General features: G+C 41.9%; 1 protein-coding gene across 1 annotated transcript in view; it reads right to left on the minus strand.

Annotated features, from left to right (window-relative positions):
- Window positions 1-23,536, minus strand: part of LOC142744836 (serine/threonine-protein kinase PLK2-like) — a 42,033-nt gene that overhangs the window by 7,956 nt on the left and 10,541 nt on the right. Inside the window, exons 5-13 of the mRNA XM_075854837.1 lie at window positions 20,963-21,050; window positions 20,782-20,877; window positions 15,790-15,988; window positions 15,515-15,653; window positions 14,389-14,474; window positions 12,329-12,425; window positions 9,087-9,167; window positions 7,715-7,874; window positions 7,507-7,636 (exon numbers count right to left, since the gene is read on the minus strand). Coding sequence (XP_075710952.1) covers window positions 7,507-7,636; window positions 7,715-7,874; window positions 9,087-9,167; window positions 12,329-12,425; window positions 14,389-14,474; window positions 15,515-15,653; window positions 15,790-15,988; window positions 20,782-20,877; window positions 20,963-21,050 — 1,076 coding nt within the window. The remainder of the gene's footprint in view (window positions 1-7,506; window positions 7,637-7,714; window positions 7,875-9,086; window positions 9,168-12,328; window positions 12,426-14,388; window positions 14,475-15,514; window positions 15,654-15,789; window positions 15,989-20,781; window positions 20,878-20,962; window positions 21,051-23,536) is intronic.

Genomic DNA, 23,536 nt, shown 5'->3' on the forward strand with positions numbered 1-23,536 from the left:
GATAATGTAGTGGATGTTAAATGCAGTCCTATGTAACACCACAGATAACACAGTGATAAATCTCTGAGCACAGATAATGTAGTAGTGTTGCCTACAGTCCTATGTAACACCACAGATAACACACAGCAAGGGCGTAGCTAGGGGGGGGGGGGGCAGGCAGGGCATGTGCCCTGGGCGCAACTTAGAGGGGGGGCCCCAGTGCCACCCCCTCCTGCACTATATTTGTACCTGTGCCTATAGGACACAGCTACAATTAGAAGCAATGAATGGCCGAGTACGTTCCGTGCCCGGCCATTCAGCGCCTTTCTACAAGTGAAGCGGCGTGATATTTTGCGCCGCTTGCATCATTGAAAGGCGCTGAATGACAGGGAAAGTCACTCTGCCCTGCCATCAGCGCCTTTCATAGACACTTTGTTCAACCCCAGCAGACCTGCGCAGGAGAGAGCAGGTCTCCATTGCTGCCGGCCGGCGTGGGAGCGGTATTAAGGTGAGTTTGAATAGTTTGTTATTATATCGTAATAAAAAAGTGTGTGGCTTTATCTACAGGGGGGGGGGGGGGGCTTTATCTACAGTGAGGCTTTATCTACAGGGGGACTTTATCTACCACGGGGGCTTTATCTACGGGGGGAGGCTTTATTTATGGGGGGCTTTATCTACAGGGGGGCTTTATCTACGATGGGGCTTTATCTATGGAGTGCTTTATCTACGGAGGGGCTATATCTACAGGGGGGGCTATATATAGGGGTGGGCTATTTGTGGAGCACTATATACAGGGGTGGGCTATATCTACAGGGGGCTATATACAGGGGTGGGCTATCTATGGAGCACTATATACAGGGGTGGGCTATATCTACAGGGGGGCTATATACAGGGGTGGGCTATCTGTGGAGCACTATATACAGGGGGTGGGGCTATATCTACAGGGGAGCTATATACAGGGGTGAGCTATCTGTGGAGCACTATATACAGGGGTGGACTATATGTGGAGCACTATGTACAGGGGTGGGCTATATCTACAGGGGGGCTATATACAGGGGTGGGCTATCTGTGGAGCACTAGAGGGGGAGCCATTTGTGGGACACTATATACAGGGGTGGGCTATATGAGGGCACTATCTACAGGAGGCTCTATGGGGGGCACTATCTACAGGGGGCACGGTGTGTGGGGGACAGAGTGTATGGTGCTATTATAATTAGAGGTGCATAGTGTGTGGTATAATGAGAGCTTTATCTTTGTTTATAGATGTAGAAATGTTGGAAAAGTGAGAAGCTGAAGACATCTGAGCGGCAAACTGCAGAAATGGGCTTTGACTGGGAGAAGTCATCATAGAGGTCTGGATCGGATGGAGAAAAAGAACTAGAATCTGAGACGTCACCGGTGAGTCACTTAATGTAAATGTTTATTCTGCCTCTAATCAGCACTGTAGTTACTGTATTATCTGCAGTGAGATGATGGGTGGTATGATTATGATATGATTTATTTTTTTGTGAAACAGCATCTCCCAGCATATCCTTACCATTTTTCGGGCCATGCTGGGAGCTGGAAACAAATTAGTGCAAACCTATATGGCAGGGGTTGCACTAAATTGATCTGTATTTGTGCTGGTGTTGTATTTATGTACTGAGCACTATTCTGGTGTTGTGTATAGAACTATATTGCTTGTAAAATGTACAAATGTTTTTATGCTCGAGTTACATAAAAAGAAATGGGGAAAAGAAATCACACATCATTGATTGGTAGAGAAAAAAAAACATGGCGAGGGGGAAGAAGATGTCGGGAAAGAGCTTGGGGGAGGGGCTCCAAACTGAATCTTTGTCCCGGGTGCTGGAGAACCTAGCTACGCCTCTGACACACACCACGGATAACACAATGATAAATCGCTGAGTACAGATAATGTAGTAGTGTTACCTGCAGTCTGATATAACTCCACAGATAACACACAGTGATAACTCTCTGAGTACAGATGATGTAGTAGATGCTACCTGCAGTCCTATGTAACACTAAAGATAACACACAGTGATAACTCTCTGAGTACAGATAATGTAGTAGATGTTACCTGCAGTCCTATGTAACACCACAAACAACACAGTGATAACTCTCTGAGTACAGATAATGTAGTAGTGTTACCTGCAGTCCTATGTAACACCACAGATAACACAGTGATAACTCTCTGATTACAGATAATGTAGTAGATGTTACCTGCAGTCCTACGTAACACCACAGATAACACAGTGATAAATCTCTGAGTACAGATAATGTAGTAGTGTTACCTTCAGTCCTATGTAACACCACAGATAACACAGTGATAACTCTCTGAGTACAGATAATGTAGTAGTGTTACCTTCAGTCCTATGTAACACCACAGATAAAACACAGTGATAACTCCCTGAGTACAGATAATGTAGTAGATGTTACCCGCAGTCCTATGTAACATCACAGATAACACAGTGGTAACTCTCTGAGTACAGATAATGTAGTAGTGTTACCTGCAGTCCTATGTAACACCACAGATAACAGTGTGATAATTCTGAGTAAAGATAATATAGTAGATGTTATCTGCAGTCCTATGTAACACCACATATATCACACTCTGATAATTATAACCACACATATATAAACACACAGAGGCGTACATATATACACATATACACACACACACACACACACACACACACACACACACACACACACACACACATACTGGAACATATACACACACAAACATAGACACACATAGACACTTACCATCTCCCCTTGCTGACAGGCTCACATTTTTCTTGCAGGACGGACTGTGGGCGGAGCTTTCTCCACTGCTCTTGCTCCTCGGCTCTTGTTTCCTTCGTGTGTGTAATGAGGAGCAGAGGACAGGGCAGAGGCAGAGCCCAGTGGCGCCCCCTACGTGCTGGGAGGGTGCAGCGCCCTGTGCACTCGCACAGGTTGCACACCCCTAAGGCTAGCCCTGCTTGTATCTATTAGGTTCACGGGACTGACGGGTTCAGTGTCAGCAGGTCTTGCGTGTCTGGAGCTGCCATCGATCACATCTAAGTTTATAACTTAGGTGTGATGGATAACAGGTGGATCCTGCATGTCAGAGACACGCAGGACCCGCTTTCACTAAACCTGTCAGTGCCGCGAACCTAATCGATTTAGGTCTTCGCGCACAATACAGCTGCTCTGTATACAGGATACAAAGCAGCTGTATCTCAAAAAGTTAAAAGAATTTTTAATAAAAACTATTTAGAAACTTGCACTAATCACATTGAAAGTGAAATTGTCTTTCAAAGGTTTACATAGCCTTTAAGTTATGCCTCTGCTACATACTAGATAAAACAGAACCGTGGTTTACTAACAAAGAGAGAATTAGGTGTCTTGGTTCACACAAGTATTTTACAATTTGACATATTTAAAGTATTTAAAAGGTCTAGTATAAGGTTTACTTACTCCTTTGTTGTATGCTTAAAGTTATTGTCATGATGCCTGCAGTGCTACTGCTGTAGCGTCTCCATGATATAATTTCTTGTCTGTGCTCCCCCATTCAGTGTTGTCATAGGGACATCGTGAAAATCTAAATCCACTTTGATATCAATGCCCACCAATATATACACATAACTGGATGTAGACATTATTGGGGATAATGATTCTGCCCCTAGAACAACAGAGGAGCTACAGGGCATTGGGACTGTTATTTCAAACACGACATGAGAATGAAGTAAGGTATAGAAAACTATTTTCACATTTTCGGTTTATAATAAGGGATTTTTGTATAACTCTGACAGTAGAACAATAACACATCTTATAATATTGTAGTCAAATCGGTTAAATATACTGCACAGAGGTGTAAGGTTTCCTGCGCACGACCGTTGTGCCACTCGGGCCATTTTTTACGTCATCGAGTGGCACCCGATAGTCTTCACGGACCCATTCACTTTAGCGCGTGAATTGGGTCCGTGAAAAATGGTCTAAGTCTCCGATCCGAGGAAAGATAGAACATATCCTATCTTTCCTTGGATCACTGACAGGACTCGTACGGCGCACACAGTCGTGTGCATGAGGCGTAAGGAGTTTTTTGTAACTTAAGATTTTATGTTTATGAGCCTTGAAGGTCTCAATTTGTTAGTGCTTCCTGTAAAATATTGGCAAATTCATTAACATATTTTTGGACATACCTGCTCTTTGCAGCTAAATATAGAGGAGGATGGTGAATGTGGAACACCCTAAGGGCAGATTCACACGAACGTTGCGTTTTTGCGCGCGCAAACAACGCGGCGTTTTGCGAGCGCAAAAACCATTTGACAGCTGCGTGTGTCATGCGTGTCTGATGCGCGGCTGCGTGATTTTCGCGCAGCCGCCATCATAGAGATGAGGCTTGTCGACGCCCGTCACTGTCCAAGGTGCTGAAAGAGCTAACTCTTTCAGCACCCTCGACAGTGAATGCCGAACACAACAGCGAAAAACCTGTAAAAAAAAAGATAAAGTTCCTACTTACCGAGAACTTCCTGGCCGTTGCCTTGGTGACGCGTCCTTGGTGACGCGTCCTTGGTGACGCGCCTCTCTTGACATCGGGCCCCACCTCCCTGGATGACGCGGCAGTCCAAGTGACCGCTGCAGCCTGTGATTGGCTGCAGCCTGTGCTTGGCCTGTGATTGGCTGGAGCTGTCACTTGAACTGAAGTGTCATCCCGGGAGGTCGGACTGCAGGAAGGAGACAGGAGTAATCGGTAAGTTAGAACTTCGTTTTTTTTTACAGGTTCATGTATTTTGGGATCTCAAGTCACTGTCCATGGTGCTGAAACAGTTTAACTCTTTCAGCACCATGCACAGTGAATCTCTCCCGACGTCGCGGACCGGAAATTTTTTTGCCGGGTTCGGCCAAAACGAGTTTGGCCGAACCCGGTGAAGTTTGCCTCGGTTGTCGGGGTTCGCTCCTCGCAAAGACACTCCGTTTGGATGCTTGGAAACAGAAAAGCACGTGGTGCTTTTCTGTTTCCATTCATCCTTTTGACAGCTGTTGCGCAAACACGCAGTTCGCACGGAAGAGCTTCCGTGCGACCTGCCTGGTTTTCACGCACCCATTGACTTCAATGGGTGCGTGATGCGTGAAATACGCAGAGTTATTGAACCTGTCGCGTATTTTGTGCAGCGAACAAACGCTGCGCAAAATACACGGACTGTGTGTACTGCCCCATAGACTTCTATAGGGCATTGCGTGCCGCGCGAAAACCACGCGCCCTACACGCTGCCAAATCACGCTCGTGTGAATCCCCCCTAACAGTATATTTTGAAATGGATTTTCTAAACCAGACAATCCCTTTAAGTTGTCAATTTTTTTTTATTTGGACAGCTATGGGAAATAGGTTTTATTGTTATCCCCATCCATTTAATTGGTGAATCTGTGACAGTCTTATGTATGTTTGTATAAGAGATCTGTAGTCAAACTCGCCAAGATGTAAACTGTACCCACACGCTTAATATAATTAGGCTGGGTTCACATACATCAGTTGTTTCCACCCAGTTGTTTTTAGCCTAAGCCAGACGCATCTGATGCATGCAACATTTTTTTGTCTGGAGAAGGTATTTTTGGCATTAAAACTGATGCAACTGATGCCAGAACTGCTCCCATAGAAAAGAATGAGATCAGTTCTTGTATCAGTTTCTCTCTGGCGTTTCCGTAAAATGAATTGCTGTATATATGGAAAAGGGGCCTAACTTTATTGACCAGCCCCTTTCAAGTAATATGACAGTAGTAACCATAATGTGCAATAACATAAATGATAGAAATGATGGTTCTAGCAGGAATAATAAGGACAACAATTTCAAAAGGCCCGAACCCCCCACTCCTCTGCCAAATGTACAATGCTTTTACATATGTGTCCTTCTTTAACTTATATCTAAACCCGCATATCCTAAGATGCAAGGCGTGAGATGTTAAACAAATATGTAAAAAAAAAGTATGCCTCCTACAGATGCCTCCTACGGACACGATCCGTCGCCCAAAGAGACTCACGTAGAATAAAAAATTATACGTTTAACGTATACTCTTTACGGGATGGCTGTGACGGATGCCTCTGCCATGCGTCAGCCTTCTGTAGCCCTTAGGCTCTAATGTATAACATAGATGGCACAAGACTATTTTTTTTTCTGCTGGATGGCGCAAGACTATTGAAATGGTATCATGAAAAATTGTATAACTTAATGCAATTCAAGAAAAAGTTATATACATATATGTATATTCAGTTTTTAAAAAATTCTGTGCTTATGAATTTCATAACCTATCTGTATAGGAGAGCTGTTCTCCTCTCTGAATGATATAATTATGGCTGCATGCAGCCACCACTAACAGGAGCTAACTGCAGATAGATTTATACAGCTTGTGTTTAACTCAATGGTAGCTATATAAAATTGTAGGCAGTGAGCTCCTCCTAGTTGTGGTTGGTAGGTAGCCACTTTGTTACGGGAAGTAGGGGAAGCAATTCAGTACTGGGCTCCCTCCTGCTATGGGCATTATATCAGTCGCGTTCCATGCCTCTGTGGTAGGTACGCCATTGACTTCATGTGTTGCCTGTGTAGTAAATACAGGGAGCTTAATTCTGTCCAGTGTACACTGCTATAGTTTAGCTTAAAGAGGCTCTGTCACCAGATTTTGCAACCCCTATCTGCTATTGCAGCAGATAGGCGCTGCAATGTAGATTACAGTAACGTTTTTATTTTTAAAAAACGAGCATTTTTGGCCAAGTTATGACCATTTTCGTATTTATGCAAATGAGGCTTGCAAAAGTACAACTGGGCGTGTTTACAGTAAAAGTACAACTGGGCGTGTATTATGTGCGTACATCGGGGCGTGTTTACTACTTTTACTAGCTGGGCTTTCTGATGAGATGTATCATCCACTTCTCTTCAGAACGCCCAGCTTCTGGCAGTGCAGATCTGTGACGTCACTCACAGGTCCTGCATCGTATCGGCACCAGAGGCTACAGTTGATTCTGCAGCAGCATCAGCGTTTGCAGGTAAGTAGCTACATCGACTTACCTGCAAACGTCGATGCTGCTGCAGAATCATCTGTAGCCTCTGGTGTCGGTGTCCTCGCTCGTCTGACACGATGCAGGACCTGTGAGTGACGACACAGCGTGATCTCTGGAGAACACGGCTGTGTCTGCACTGCCAGAAGCTGGGCGTTGTGAAGAGAAGTGGATGATACTTCTATGCACAACGCCCAGCTAGTAAAAGTAGTAAACACGCCCCGATGTACACACATAATACACGCCCAGTTGTACTTTTACTTTTCAACACGCCCAGTTGTACTTTTGCAAGCCTCATTTGCATAAATACGAAAATGGTCATAACTTGGCCAAAAATGCTCGTTTTTAAAAAATAAAAACGTTACTGTAATCTACATTGCAGCACCGATCTGCTGCAATAGCAGATAGGGGCTGCAAAATCTGGTGACAGAGCCTCTTTAATGAGGAAAAAGACATATTATTTTGGCATCTAAATTCAACCATTTACTTACCTCCAAAATATTTTCTTTCATGTACTGGGAAAAGAACCTTAGTATCCTCATTTTTATATCAAGCTTGCATGGTGGGCTCCATTCAGGGAATGTAATGTGCTCTTGCGAGCTCGTTGAATAACAGACTTTTCTGTAATACATGAAGATGAAGAATTAGTCCATCATTGTTATGTTAAAAGAAAAATGCCATTGTATTCCCTTTACTTACTGCAAATGTGGGGAGAAAATTGCGTGAGTTCCATCACTCAACAGGACTCCTGTACAGTTGTCTGATAGCTGGTAACCAAAGCCATATTTATTAGAATAATCCACCCACTTGGTCACCCACAGAATGGGACAAGTCACCTGAACTTTAGGATCTAATTCACCTAATGGATGAAAAAGATGAATTGAAAAACACTAATACAGGATATAAAGTTTTACTTCACTAGTAAAGTTGCTCTGTAAATACTGCATATCATAAAAATCAATGCAATGCAAACCTGCACCCAGTGATGTCATCCTGAAAAAAAGTGACAGTTCTCTAATGTTTGAAGAGGTAGTAAGCAGAGGAGCTGCCCGGTTTGCGCAATATTTGTGGGTGTGGTCATGAAAATAAAGGTGTGGTCATACAAATAGGGTATGTTGTAAATTATTGCATCATTTCTAATCTGCATGTTATGGAAATTAAGGTGCTGGTTGCAAACAGGTTTAGGCAGGTTATTAGCAAACAAAAGTATGTTACTATAAAAACATATTTTATGTTCCATCTACAGGACTGGGTAAGTACTATGCTTCACCAAAACTGATCAGTATATCAAATATTAATTATGTGTTCCAGCAGGATTGCTAGGGTATGAAAATATTAAAAGGCATATGTCCCTCCCCCAAAAATATTTATATAATGAAGACAACTTTTATATCACATTATAGGCTTAGATACACTGGCTCCGCTGTAATCTGTACCAGGATAATGCTTTATTATGAATATCAGTTCTGTGGGGCTTAAACATCTAAATAATTTTCCTTGTCATAAAATAAAATCTATATATAATAGGATACATCTAAATAATACAGTCATACAGTTACCGTGTAATACCATTATACGAGGGCTAAATAATATTGCCACATCATGACATATTACCACCACATTGTGTCTAAATAATACCACTATACAGTTACTGAATAAAAAAACCTTATAACAAAGACCAATATTACCAGTATACATTGACCATATATATAGTGGTAGATATCAGTTCTACACAGGTGCTGTGCAGACCCTATAAGAAAACACAGTACAGTAACATCTAGTGACTAAAAGGTGACGTCTTCACTTTTTCTTTTCTTCTCCATCCAACTATCACAACTTCTCCCCATCATGACTCATCTCTGCAGGTTTTGCTTCTCACTTTTCTAGCACCCTCCCCACCTTTTTCCCACCCTCTACACAAACTTCTCATCCTGCCACCCCTTTGACAATACCATCCTGCTGTTTCCCCCATTACTGTGCCTGCTGCTGCCTCAGGTTCTGAAGTCAACATAAAGCATTGGGTCAAGCTGAACAAACAAAATATCATTTCTAAGTACATTATTTTCTTCACCTGGTACAATGTTGTGAAGACAGTCTTTTAATATTAACGTGATTTCCTCCACCGCTCTCTCACCTGAAACCTGTCTTTGTTCTGCAAGAAAATCAGAGAACAGAGAAAAAGTCTGAGCTTCTTTTGTAAGAGATTACAGCTCTGTGTACCAATCAGTAAATTTGCTACGATGTAAAGACTTGTATACAGTAGATGTAAATTAAACAGGCTAACTCCCTCCTAACTGCAGAAAATCATCCGGGTCAACATTAACCAGATTTTTCCTTCCAGTTAAATGCATAATATTAAAAGTCCACTTGCCTGGGTCCATGGCAGGTAATTCACATCTGGCAGGGCACTATTAAGTTGAACATACACATTACCTAGAAGACAGACAGTGCGTGTGGACAACTAGTAGTGGGTTGGATTATTTATGTGGGTGAGAACCCCAAAAATATTTCCAACACAACTGTTATAATTGGACAATTGGCCCATAAAAAAACAATATTTACAGAGAAAAATTATAAAAAAAGCAAACAATGTGAATCTTACTGGCCCTTTACAACACATACATGAGAAACAGCTATGAAAATCCAACATATCTGTCATCATTTTGGGGGGATAGTTGTGTAATGTTGATTCTTGGTATGATATCTACTACCGTCAGCCAAAAAAAGTTGGAAAAAAAACCCATCATGGCCAACTATTGTGTCCATCTAATGTGTAAAGGAACCTTAAGGGTAGGAACACACAGCGAATTCAGGGCGGATACGCTGCGTCAAGCTGCGCAGCATATCCGCCCTGAACACCACAGCGAATGCCGTGCGAAAATTGCGTTTTTCTGGCGGAATTTCCACTGCATAAAGCAACCATGGAAAAATAAAAAGAAACGTTCATACTTACCCCCTCCCTCTTCTCGGCGAGCAGTCCGGCCTCCTGGGATGACGTTGCAGGCCATGTGACCACTGCAGCCTGTGATTGGCCGCAGCGGTCACATGGCCTGTAACGTCATCCAGGGAGGCCAGACTGGAGAAAAAGCAGGGAACTCTGGGTAAGTATAACTCTTTTTTTCTTACTTGCGATTTTTCGGTGTAATCGCTGTGATTCCGCCGCAAATATCGCAACACACACACTACCTTGTAGCGGGTTTAAGCACCCCATTGAATTCAATGGGAATACCTGCAACAGGAGAGCTGCAATTCCGCAGCATTAATTGACATGCTGCGGTTGAAGAAACCGCACCGCAGGTCAATTTATGTGCGTTTTTTTCGGCTGACTTTCCGCAGTGTGGGGACAAGATTTGTTGAAATCTCACCCACACTGCTGCTACTGTAATACTCTGTGGATTTTCCATAATTAATTAGTTGGGGAAAATCTTCAGTGTTTACGCTGTGTCCGTTCGTACCCTAAAGCCCAGTTCACAATTCACATTCTGATCCATTTATTTTAACCAAAACTGGGATTTGATCAGAAAGAGATAAGAAGCAATGTGCTGTTCAAGCTCTTTTTAAGAAGCCCATAAAAACAGGCAACGTTTTGGGGCACTCCCTCCGTCTGGAGAAAAAAAGGTTCAACCTGCAAAGGCGACAAGCCTTCTTTACTGTGAGAACTGTGAATCTATGGAATAGTCTACCACAGGAGCTGGACACAGTGGGGACAGTAGATTGCTTTAAAAAAGGCTTAGATAATTTCCTAGAACAAAAAAATATTAGCTCCTAGGTGTAGAAGTTTTTACCTTCCCTTTTCCCATCCCTTGGTTGAACTTGATGGACATGTGTCTTTTTTCAGCCGTACTATGTAACTATGTAACGTTGAGGATGGTAGACGCAGTGGTTGGCCAAGGAAACTTAGTGCAGCAGGTCAAAGACACATCATTCTTACTTCTCTTCTAAATCGGAAGATATCCAGCAGTACCATCAGCTCAGAACTGGCAGAAACCAGTGGAACCCATGTACACCCATCTACTGTTCGGAGAAGTCTGGCCAGAAGTGTTCTTCATGGAAGAATTGCGGCCAAAAAGCTATTCCTTCGACGTGGAAAGAAGGCCAAGCCACTCAACTATGCACGAAAACATAGGAACTGGGGTTCAGAAAAATGGTGGCAGGTGACTCATGAGTCAAAATGTGAAATATTTGGCTGTAACAGAAGGCAGTTTGTTCGCTGAAGGGCTGGAGAGCAGTACAAGAATGAGTGTCTGCAGGCAACAGTGAGGCATGGTGGAAGTTCCTTGCAAGCTTGGGCATGCATTTCAGCTAATGGAGATGGGGATTTGGTCAGGATTAATGGTGTCCTCAATTCTGAGAAATACTGGCAAATACTTATCCATCATGCAATACCATCAGGGAGGCGTCTGATTGGCTCCAAATTTATTCTGCAGCAGGACAACGACCCCAAACATGCAGCCAATGTCATTAAGAACTACCTTCAGCGTAAAGAAGAACAAGGAGCTCTGGAAGTGATGATATGGCCCCCACAGAGCCCTGATCTCAACATCATCGAGTCTGTCTGGGATTACATGAAGAGACAGAAGTATTTGAGGAAGCTTACATCCACAGAAGATCTGTGGTTAGTTCTCCAAGATGTTTGGAACAACCTCCATGTCGAGTCCCTTCAAAAACTGTATGCAAGTGTACCTAGAAGAATTGATGCTGTTTTCCTTTGCAAAGGGTGGTCACACCAAATATTAGATTTAGATTTCTCTTCTATTCATTCACTTTGCATTTTGTTAATTGATACAAAAAAAACAACTATTACCGCTTCTATTTTTTAAAGCATTCCTACTTTGAAGCATTTTTCCACAACTGCCTAAAACTTTTGCACAGTACTGTGTGTATATACAGTACAAATGAAAGATGATCATTAAAGGAGGTTATCCAATGAAGGACTTGTATGTCATTAACTGTATATGCCATAAAAGCATGATGGGTGAAGATCTAATCACTTGTACAGTATGGTGCGATCCTAAAAATGAGGCCGTAAGTGCATTATTACCCTTAACTCTATGAGAGATTTAGATACAGCTAAGTGTGCCCACTCTGCTGTCTCGAAGCTCACATTAGGCTTTAATGTAGAGTAAACACAGCTGTGAAGTGTATATGCCCTAAAAGTCCTTCATTAGAAAAGCATTTTTATTGGTACTATTAGACACTATTAGATATATACCTCAAGAGAATTCCCAGTAATGGATAGTGAAGGACAATTTGCCAGCAAATTATAAATCTAAGATATGTTAACATTATCCAATTAATAAAATTAAATCTCACTCTGGGAGGCCGACCTGCTCCTGTGGCTCATTCTTCCTTTTATTAGAATGTTCAGAGATTTATTGCATGTTTTTACTGTTTCTTCTACTCTTTCATCCTGTCAAAGAAGGAATCAAGAGTTTATTTCATATGCTGAACATTATGCATCAAGTGTATGAAATTTCCAGTTACCTTACTCCTAATTTTAATCAGGGGAGTAACAATAGGGGGTGCAGAGACTGTAGTTGCAGCTGAGCCCTAATGTCTTTGGGGGCAGACATCTCCTCTGCCACATAGAATGCTAGTGTTTATTATCCCTGTACTATTAGATTACAGCGTTATTATCCCTTTATGTTTATTACCCCTGTGCTGTGACTTTGCTGTAATTATCCTCAAAAAATAACATTACTGTCTTTATTACCTCTATACTGTGACATCACTGTGTGCATCATTTAATTATGATGCTCTATTTATTATCCCTGCTCTATGATATCACTGTGGTCCACAGCCATTAGCAGTAATATCAATGTTTATTATCCCTGTTCTGTGACATCACTGAATGCATCATTGCCATGCTGGGACATCACTGTGTGTATTATTCCCATACTGTGACATGAGTGTGTGCATTTCCCTGTATTGTGACATCACTGGGTGCATTATCCCTGTAGTCTGAAATCACTGTGTACATTATCCTTGTACTATGACATCACTGTGTGCAATTACCCTTTACTATGGCATCATAGGGTTTATTATTCATGCACTGTGACATCACTGTCTTTTGTTATTCCTGTGCTATGACATCACTGTACATTGTTGCTGTACTGTGTACATGATATTAAACTATTACAGTGCTTTCGCATGCTGTTACTTGACTTTATGCAAAATGAAGTAGGCTACCACAACTATTCTGCGCCAGTGCCACTTAGAATTCCTCAATCTGTATATCAGTGTAATGAAAACAACGGCACTCTTTGTTTGCAGTGATGATAAATAGGACTTATTTGTCATCAAAAGACATAAGGCCCCATGCACACGAACGTGTTTTTGCGTCCGCAATTCCCCCGAAAATCCACGGGAGAATTGCGGACCCATTCATTTTTATGGGCCCATACACACTATCCGTGTTTTCACGGGTCCCCGCATGTCCGCAAATCCGTTCCGCACAAACTCAGGACATGTCTTATTACGGCCCGCAAATTCGATGCGGGCATGCCCCTAGAAGTCAATGGGCCCGTGGAAAATGTGGGTACACCTCCGTGTGTCAACCGCAGTTTGCGGTTTTGCGGAAGTGCTGCTAGGCGACGACCGGGAATGAGCTTTGTCGTCATCCTGTTTTACCTAGGCTTTTTTTTTTTATCCGCATTTTGCGGATTACATACGGATGAACTGCGGATTACATACGGATGAACTGCGGAGGACATTTCACGGAACACGGTCCTGGAATTTGCGGACCAGAAAAACACTACGGTCGTGTGCATGAGGCCTAACTTGTATAATGATTCAATATCCAAGTAACATTGCATCCATAGAAACAGTAAAACAATGTTTCGGTCCTTCCTGGACCTTTCTCTAGTCGTGTCTATACATAAACAGATAAAGTTATATACAAACATGGGATTCCAATAGAAGGGAAAAGAAAACTTATACAAAGGGAAAAAATAAAATGTAAAAAAAACAAAATAAATAGAATATATAGCGAACTTCTATCTGTGCTAAGATGTGTTCTAGATGTGCTCCAGGAATATAGTTCACATGTTGCCGGTTACTAGAAACAGAGAGGTACCTATGCGCCCAGCATTACATATTTTATGCAACTCTAGCTTACTGTCCCTTAACTTTGACATCAATATGTATATTATATCTGTGTGGAAATATCACTGTGTTCATTGTAGCTGTACTTTTACATCACTGTTGATCTGCCTCTACTACATGTGGTGGGATATTACTGTGTGCATTATCCAGGTTTTGTGATATAACTGGAACAATTATTTCTGAACAGTGACATTACTATTTGCATCACTGTTGGGGGGGCCAGATTTTTCATCGGGCCCAGTAACTTCAAATTATACCTTCAGTCATACCTCACACATTGTATCTGAGCTCAGCGACACCAGACTCTCTGTACGTATGACAATGGAGCTTTTGTGCCCTTCTGCTTCCACAACGTCTGAAAAAAATATAAAAATCCAAAATCTATATATATATATTTATGTGTAGAATGCATTTCCCTTTAAAAAATGAAATGCATTGATAAATTTAATTAATTCTCAATTTTCAACATGCCAATTGTATAAATTATTAAAGGTTTATTTCCATCTGTTAAAGTAATGGCATATTGCTAGGATTGGTGGGGGTCCCAGAGGTTGGACTCCCACCGATCCTAAGAATAAAAGGTACGTAGTGCTAATTTAGTGCTGTGGCCCAAGTTTTCCCTACACAGCGATGCTCCTGGCCCACCCCGATATGCAGGTAACTGCATCGAGCACCATTCACTTGAACGAGATCACTTTATAAGATGGGAAAACCCCTCTAATGATAATAATTAATGTTATGAGGAAGTCTAACAGTTATCACATTTAACTATAGCTTAAAGCGGATCTGTCAGCTCAGAAATGTTACTCTATGAGCAGGCCTATAGCGTAAGGGATGCTAGGCAGAATAGTGTTGGTTTCTTTTAGTAATTTTTTATTTAAAAATGATGCAGAATGATAAGTATAATATTTATTTGCATATCTGCACTGGCAACTTATACCATGGCAGTCTTCTAATATTGGTGCCTGGATGTGAGCACAACCTCCTTGCCCTATTGCTAAACCACTGATGAAAGCTACACTATGGGATAATGTAACAAGAAGAGAATAAAAAAGGAGACATAGATTGTGTCACAAGTGCAGAAAAGGCTGCCTGTGGCATTGTCATTCAAGAACTTTAAAGACTAAGTAAATCAAATCTTAGATGTGATCGGTTACAGTTGGATCCTGCGTATCAGAAGCCGTCAGTCCCGCTGACCTGACGGATTCAGGTTTCAGTGCACAATATAGATTCTATGTATCCAGGATACATAGAAGCTATATCTGAAAAAAGTAAAAATTTTTTTAATAAAAATAAATTACAAAGTTGCACAAATTACAAAAATATACTGTTTAATAAAAAAAAAAAAAAAAAAAGTTTATATAGCCTTTAACAACGTGCACAAGATCTCTGTACCTGAGCAGAAGGACTTATGGAAGACTCCTCTATACAGCACTTTGGCTGCCTTCCTAAAAAACCTAGTAAGGTTTATTGAAAAAGAGAAAGTTGGAGCTGTGTGGCACGTGGTTGTAGATAGCTTCTCAGGTGTAAATCCCTGAAAACAAGAAAATATAAGAAAATAATGCAGCCTCAACTTCACATGTTACGTTATATACATTTTATTCACTTAACATAATAGCTAGAGGCAGCTATCAATAAAGTCTGGGCAAACCAGAGAAATTGTTCTGTACCTGGGTGAAGAATTCATGTGTGAGGATGTCCTCTATACAAGGCCTACTACTGGGGCAACTTGCAAGTAAGGAGATGATCAGTCTCCTGCCACTGACTGATATGTAAGATGGCACAGGGAAAAAGCCTTCACGGATAAAGTAATACATCTCCTTTTGTGAGTGGGCTCTAAAAGGTGAATATCCACTAAGCATCGTGTACCTGAATATGAATTAAAGAGAAAAGTGTGACTCTTAGACTATTATAAGACGCCACTCCAATAATATGAGAATAACAGCTAAAAATAAATAAGCAATTGTGCATAAGTTGCCTCCATGCAGTTTATGTGTCCAGTTCCACCAAACAAACTGCTCCAAGCAAAATATCAATACCCTGAGGCTGGGTTCACACCTGCTGAGGAAGCGATACAAGCGAAACGCGCGTCGGGGTGCCTCAAACATTAGGTGGATCAGTCTATTCCCATAAACTTCATGGGTAAGCGATTATTTACTTATTTCCCTGGTTTTTGCCAGGTGGACTGTTTATGCACCGGGTTTTTTTCAGGTTATACCTTTTTCTTGTCTTCTACCCGGGACCAGGCAATAGGTGGGGTTAAATACAACTCCTTGTGGCATTTATTTGTATGCTGCTAACTTGATACACATTTGCTATTTCATTGTTGGAAATAGGAAGTGCCGTTTCAGGGTACCGGCACTGTCTGTATGAAACATCACTTTTGCCCTTTTTTCCTTTTTTCCTTCATTAAAATTACAGTTAGTAGAACTCTCTACCTGTAGTATTCATAGCATACCTGTGTAGAAGGTCTAGATTTCGATCTATCCATTTACCCTTTAATTTTTAATACCTCGTTGTGTATTTGTGTTTTTATATTGAATTTTTGATGTAACAATAAAGGTATATTTATTTCTCTGTACATTTATGGCTTAAGACTCCTGTTTCTCATAGTTTTCAAGGTTATTCTTGGAGTTTCGCTATTTATAGTGACGTTTTTTGGAGGTGTTGTGACTACCACTTTGTGGGTGATACCTAGCCAAAGTACCATACCTGCGAGACATTTTGTTTGTTAACTGCGTCAGAGGAGCAGAATGGAAATAATGGAAGTGCCGATTCCGTTGTATGACGGACACCGCCGACGGAAACCATTTACTTTAAAGTGATTTTAACAGAAACAATAGTGAAGCATTTTGTGCTATTGTTTCTGGTATTTTCGGATGGATCAGTGACGGAGGCCCCTAACGGTGCATCCAACACAGATGTGATTGAGGTCTAAGCCTGATTAAAACATTGACTAATATGTGAAGCATATAGAAGAGAAGTGGATGTAATAGCAGTCTAGTAAAACTTCATTTATCATTAAATCTTCATGATATGCGCTTGAAAAGGCAATTAGAAATTATGAATATGAGCTGTCACCATGTATTTAATAAATAAATCCCCCATGTAAACTTCCACTGAATAGATGGCCTTAAATTCTGGCTCCATGGGAACAATATTTGTAATAAATTTTTTACATCAAACATGGTAGGATTATAGGTTGGGCTTGATGGACCGGTATCTTTTCATCCTTATGAACTATGTAACTATATATTTGTAAGAATTTCTAGTATGAAAAATTTTATAAAATCAATTTTTCATATTTTTTAATGGTGTTTATCTGAAGGCAGAAGAGATACACCAATAATTGAATACATTGTAGCAATACCTTCACATTCATACAGCATGGACTCCTATAGAAACTAGTGTGTAGCAGTGGCGTAACTACCGCGGTAGCAGCTGTAGCGGCTGCTACGGGGCCCGCGGCTTGAGGGGGCCCATGCCGTCACCCGACTCACCCCCCCCATATGCCCGGTGGCGCCGCTAGCAGCCGTTATGGCTGCTACAGCGGTAGCGACCGCTACTATGGGGCCCACGCCGCCGAGCCTCCAACAAGTATGGGCCGGGCGACACAGGCCCTCTCATGCCTGTAGGTGTCGCTAGCACCGGAGGGAGCACCGGTGCCAGCGACAGCCAAATACATGCATTAGCGCTGAATGGTTGGGCATGTTCCGTGCCCGACCATTCAGTGCCTTACAATGACGCTGACTGGCTAGCGGCGCGATGACGTCATCGCACCGCTTCCATGCTTGAAAGGTGCTAATTGACGGGGCAAGTCATTCTGCCCCGCCAATCAGCGTCATTGGACGACGCTCGTTCAGCTCCAGCAGACCCGCTCAGAAGAGAGCAGATCTGCATTGCCAGCGAACAGGAACGGGGTCATGTGAGTATGTAAAGTTTTTTGTCTTTTTTCTCATAAAACTGTGAGTGGCATTATATATAGTGGGGGCTCTATCTACAGGGGGGATGTGGGGCACAATCTACAGGGTGGGGATGTGGGCCACTATATACAGGGGGGTCTATATGTGGGCCACTATCTACAGGGGGCTCTATATGTGGGAATGTGGCGCACTATCTACAGGGGGTCTATATGTGGGGCACTATATACAGGGGGAGCTATATGTGAGACACTATACAGGGGTGGGCTATATGTAGAGCACTATCTATAGGGGAGCTATATTTTAGGGTGGCTATATGTAGGGCACTTTCTATTGGGGTGGGCTATATGTGGGACACGATATACAGGGGTGTGTTACCTGTGGGGCACTAGCAACAGGGTGGCTATATGTAGAGCACTGTCTAAAGGGGTGGGCTATATGTGGGACACTATATACAGGGTGAGCTATATGTGAGACACTGTCTACAGAGGTGGGCTATATGTGGAGCACTGTCTATAGGGGAAGCTATATGTAGGGTAGCACGGTGGCTCAGTGGTTAGCACTATTGCCTTGCAGCTCTGGAGTCCATATGTGGGCACTATCTACAGAGGATTGTATGTGGGACACTATCTACAGGGGCTTCTATGTAGGGCACTATCTACAGAGGTTCTATAGGGGTCACTATCTACAGGGGGCTATGGGGGCACTATCTACAGGGGGCATGGTGTGTGTGTGTGTGTGTGTGGGACACAGTGTATGGTACTATTATAATCAGGGACACAGTGTATGGTGCTATTATAGTTAGAGGTGCAGTGTATGGTGCTTTATTATATTCAGAGGTGTTGAGAATTTTAACTTTGTTTATAGGTGCAGAAATGTTTTAAAAGTGAGAAGCTGAAGACATCTGAGCGGAAAACTGCAGAAATGTGTCATGACCGGTAGAAATCCATCATAGATGTCTGGACCGGAGGGAGAAGAAAAGAACTAGAATCTGAGACGTCACCTAATGTAAATGTTTATTCTGCCTCTAATCAGTATTGTAGTCACTGTATGATCTGCAGCGAGATGATTGGTGGTATGATTTTTTTTTGTGAAACATGCTGGGAGCTGTAGTTTTACACCGTACAAACCTATACAGCAGGGGTTGCACTAAATTGAGCTGTACTTGTTCTGGTGCTGTATATATGTACTGATCTTGGTTCTGATTCTGTATGTAAGTACTGAGCTTGGTTCTGGTCTGGTGCTGTATATACGTATGAGATTGGTTTTGGTGCTGTGTATATATGTAATGAGTTTGTTTCGGGTGCTGTATATATGTACTGAGCTTTGTTCTGGTGCTGTATTTATGTACTGAGCTTGGTTCTGGTGCTGTATGGGCTTGGTTCTAGTGCTCTATTTATGTACTGATCTTTGTTGTGGTACTGTATTTATGTACTGAGCTTGTTTGCGGTACTGTATATATGTCAGAGCTTGGTTCTGGATCTGTAATTATATAGGATATATTTATAATAACAAAATTGCAGGGCAGATGGAATTGTTCTCAATTCATTGTATATTTAATGGGAATCTGTCAGGTAGTTTTAACCCCTTGAACCTCCACCATGCGGTAATACATGACCGGACAATATTTCCAAATATTCCCTTGTATGATTTTTTCAGATGCAGCAAAATCCTTAAAATCTACTTTAAAATGGCGCATACTATTTGCTAATTACTCATTAGAGGGTCATGGGGCGGTGCCGCTATCCTGAAGAGTCACATAGTCCTGCTTCCAAATCCACCTTTCCATGTTTGAGTGACATCTCCCTGGCTGATACAATTTTCTCGGATGCGCCATTGCCTTGTGGCACTATACACAAGGGGGGGGGGGGCTGTGTGGCACTATACACAAAGGGGGGCTGTGTGGCATTGTACACAAGGGGAGCTGTGTGGCACTATACACAAGGGGGAGATGTGTGGCACTATACACAAGGGGGAGATGTGTGGCACTATACACAAGGGGGAGCTGTGTGGCACTATACACATGGGGGAACTGTATGACACTATTTACAAGGGGGAGGGCTGTGGCTCTATCTGCAGGGGGCTGAGTGTGGCACAATCTACAGCGGTCTGTGTGTGGCACTTTCTACTAAGGGGCTGTGCTGCACTTTCTACTAAGGGGGGACTGTGTGGCACTATATACAAGGGAGGGGGGCTGTGTGGCACTATATACAGTGGGAGCTGTATAGCGCTATATACAGTGGGGGCTTTATGGCGATATCTACAGGAGGCTGTGTGGCACTATCTACAAGGGGGAGGTGGGGGCGCTATCTACAAATGGGGTGTGACACTGTCTATAGGTGGGGCTATACAGCACAGTCTACAGGGGGGCTGTATGTCACATTCTACAGGGGGCACTATTTATAAGGGGGGCTGCTTGTGGCATCCAGGGGGGGGGGCGGTCAAGAGTTTGCTATGGGGCCCAGTCTTTCCTAGTTACGTCCCTGGTGTGTAGCAAATAGTTTCGAGCAGTGAGCTGCAAACTGGGGACCTCCAGCTGTTGTGAAACTACATGATGCCATGACAGTCGGCACAATTCATGGCCAGCAGGTGGCAGAGCACTATGGGAGAGGAGTTGTGGTTTATATAACAAATGGAGACTCACAGGTTACAGACAACTGATTTAGAGAATGTAAGAAAATTGGAGATTAGCACTGTAAACTATTACAGATAACAAATATCAGCAATGTATCAATCTCTTACATTATACATCCAAGAGCCCAGATGTCTGATTTAAAGGAGTGACCATCCTTGGCCAGTACCTCTGGAGATAGGTAGTTGGGGGTGCCACATATGACGCTGCCATAAATAAAGATACCAGTTAGACATTTGAGAAGTTCACATGCAGGCTACAACGGTCATAGTTTATGAAATCTGTCCTTACCCTGGGATTTTTTCACACTGCTCCACAGTTGTTGCCAATCCCAGGTCCCCAATTTTTACAACCATGTTGTTCGCAATGAAAAAATTACCTAAAATGACACATTGAAGTGTAAATGCTAAATAATGAATCTGGATACCTCACTTCTGAACAATGCATACTTTGATATATCATTGTGACTTATAACTAAAGTATGTATGTGTTCATATGCTCAGAGGAAGATACATCCATGATACAGATGAGAATCACATTAGTTGCCACGAAAAAAAAACACTATTTTGTCTGCACTAGTTTTTATACATAACCCCATTTAATAATGCTTACAATTAAATTGACCCCCCCTCTCGATATAGAATTGGGACCCGTATCTATCGGACACTGAGATGCGGATAACCCTTTAATGTATGGAACTATCTACTTCTATTAAACAGTGCCACCAAGTGGGCAAAAATAGGAAACATCATTTTGAGTTGTGTTTTGAAATAGTTCATCATTTTGTATGGGTATTTCTATCATATAACGTTATAGCATATCACTAAGATATACCATAACATTGCAGGTAATTTACTTTTTCAGAAAGTGATGCCATATCGCTAAAATATGCTATAACTTTCTGATAGGTGGGGGTCGGAATGCTGGGACACCTACCCATCATCAGAATGAAGGAGCTGCAGCGGTGACATAACAAAGAATAACCCCTTTAATGGACTAAGCACCACCACAATGAATGTCATTATTGCTATGTAATATCTGCATTAATGTGTGACTGTAGTGATATATATTGGTACACATATTAAAAAATATACAAAAGTCATATTCCTAAAGGGGTTTTCCAGTTTTATGTATATAAAGCTTCAAGTCTATGTACACCTTAGATATTTTTTTATTAAAACAACAAAACAATTGCAAAACTTTGTAATTATATTTTATTAAAAAATTATTTTTACTTCATGAGATACAACTGCGTTGTTTCCTGTATACAGAGCAGCTGTATCTAGCGCTGAAACCTTTATCCGTCAGGTCAGCGGCACTGATGGGTTCAGTGTCAGCGGGTCAGACACGCAGGATCGAGCTGTTACCAATCACATCTAAGTTCATAACATAGAAGTGACCGTAACAGCTCGATCCTTCGTGTCAGAGACACTTAGGACCCGCTGTCACTGAACCCATTAGTGCCGCTGACCTGACAGGTAAAGGTTTCAGTGCTAGATACAGCTGCTCTGTATACAGGATACAAAGCAGCTGTATCTCAAAAAGTGAAAATTATTTTTAATAAAATGTTATTACAAAGTTGAATAAAACAAACTGATAGACATTTTTATTTAAAAAAAAAACAACAATGATTTCACAGGTGTACATAGCCTTTAATCACTGTATAATGAAAAAGTATGCAGCTTTTTAATATACGTCAATTACTTACCATGTTACATCTGTGTTCGCTGTCACTGCACGAAAACATTCTTGATTACATCCAGGGACTAAAAACTTGTGCAGACTGAGGCCCCATGCACACAACTGTAGAATTCATCCATAATTACGGTCCATAATTACGGACCCATTCACTTCTATTGACCACGGATCTCTTCCCGTATATATTTGCGGGAAGGCGTCCGGGCCATAGAAAGCCTCCACAAAAGATAGGACATGTCCTATCTTTGGCGTTTTACGGCCCGTGCTCCCATACTTTGTATGGAAGCACGGGCCGAAAATTCGGGTGGCTGTTCATGGTCGCCAGCGGCCGGCCGTGCCCGTACTCGAGGACCGTGATTACGGGCACGGCCGTGTGCATGAGGCCTGAGTTCTGATGGAAGCTGAGAAGTTGATACAATTGCATCCAGTGTGGGCAATTGCCTGTGTGCTAAATATATGAGCAACACCAGAAATCTCACTCTTGTCCTGATAGTTTGTTACATTGTATTAGTGTGTTGTTTAGAAAACAGGAGTTCGCCAAGATATGATACATTTAATCAGTACAGATTTTTACCCTCTGGCTGTAAGCAATGTTAACCTTCACTGACAGCAATTAGTGGTCTTAAAAATGATAAGTGAATTGAAACACAAAGTATATTAGAAAGTTGCATAACTTGTCATAAATTAATATGCATGTACAACTGAAAGAAAACCTTTAATAGAGGCTGCTCATTGAACTGGCTCTGCAGACAGAAGAATTAGGTATTACTAGAAGGGATGGCATGTGCTTCTCTGAAGCCAATTCTAAAAGTAGTAATGTAACTGCGTCTGGGTTATATATTTGTATCTAGTAGAATTTCTGACATGTCTGGGGAAGAGCACAAAGGGGTAGAGGTTCACTCAAGGGGTACATGGCCGACAAGCCAGTCTGTTTCTAAATATAAGAAGTTTATAAATTTAGCACATCCTCTCAGTTTCTTTTATTTAAGGCAACACTATCATCAACATTGTGTATAATTTATATTGATGGTTAAACATAGCATTAACAGACATGTCAACATGACCCAAGAGTTCTCCAACTTGTCCGCTATTCCCCACTTACATCTCTGATGGCTTCATCTAAACATAATTATTTAATGCTAGGGTTTGTTTTACATCAACTCATTA

The sequence above is a fragment of the Rhinoderma darwinii genome, chromosome 1, assembly GCF_050947455.1.
Source record: "Rhinoderma darwinii isolate aRhiDar2 chromosome 1, aRhiDar2.hap1, whole genome shotgun sequence".
Taxonomy (NCBI): Eukaryota; Metazoa; Chordata; class Amphibia; order Anura; family Rhinodermatidae; genus Rhinoderma; species Rhinoderma darwinii.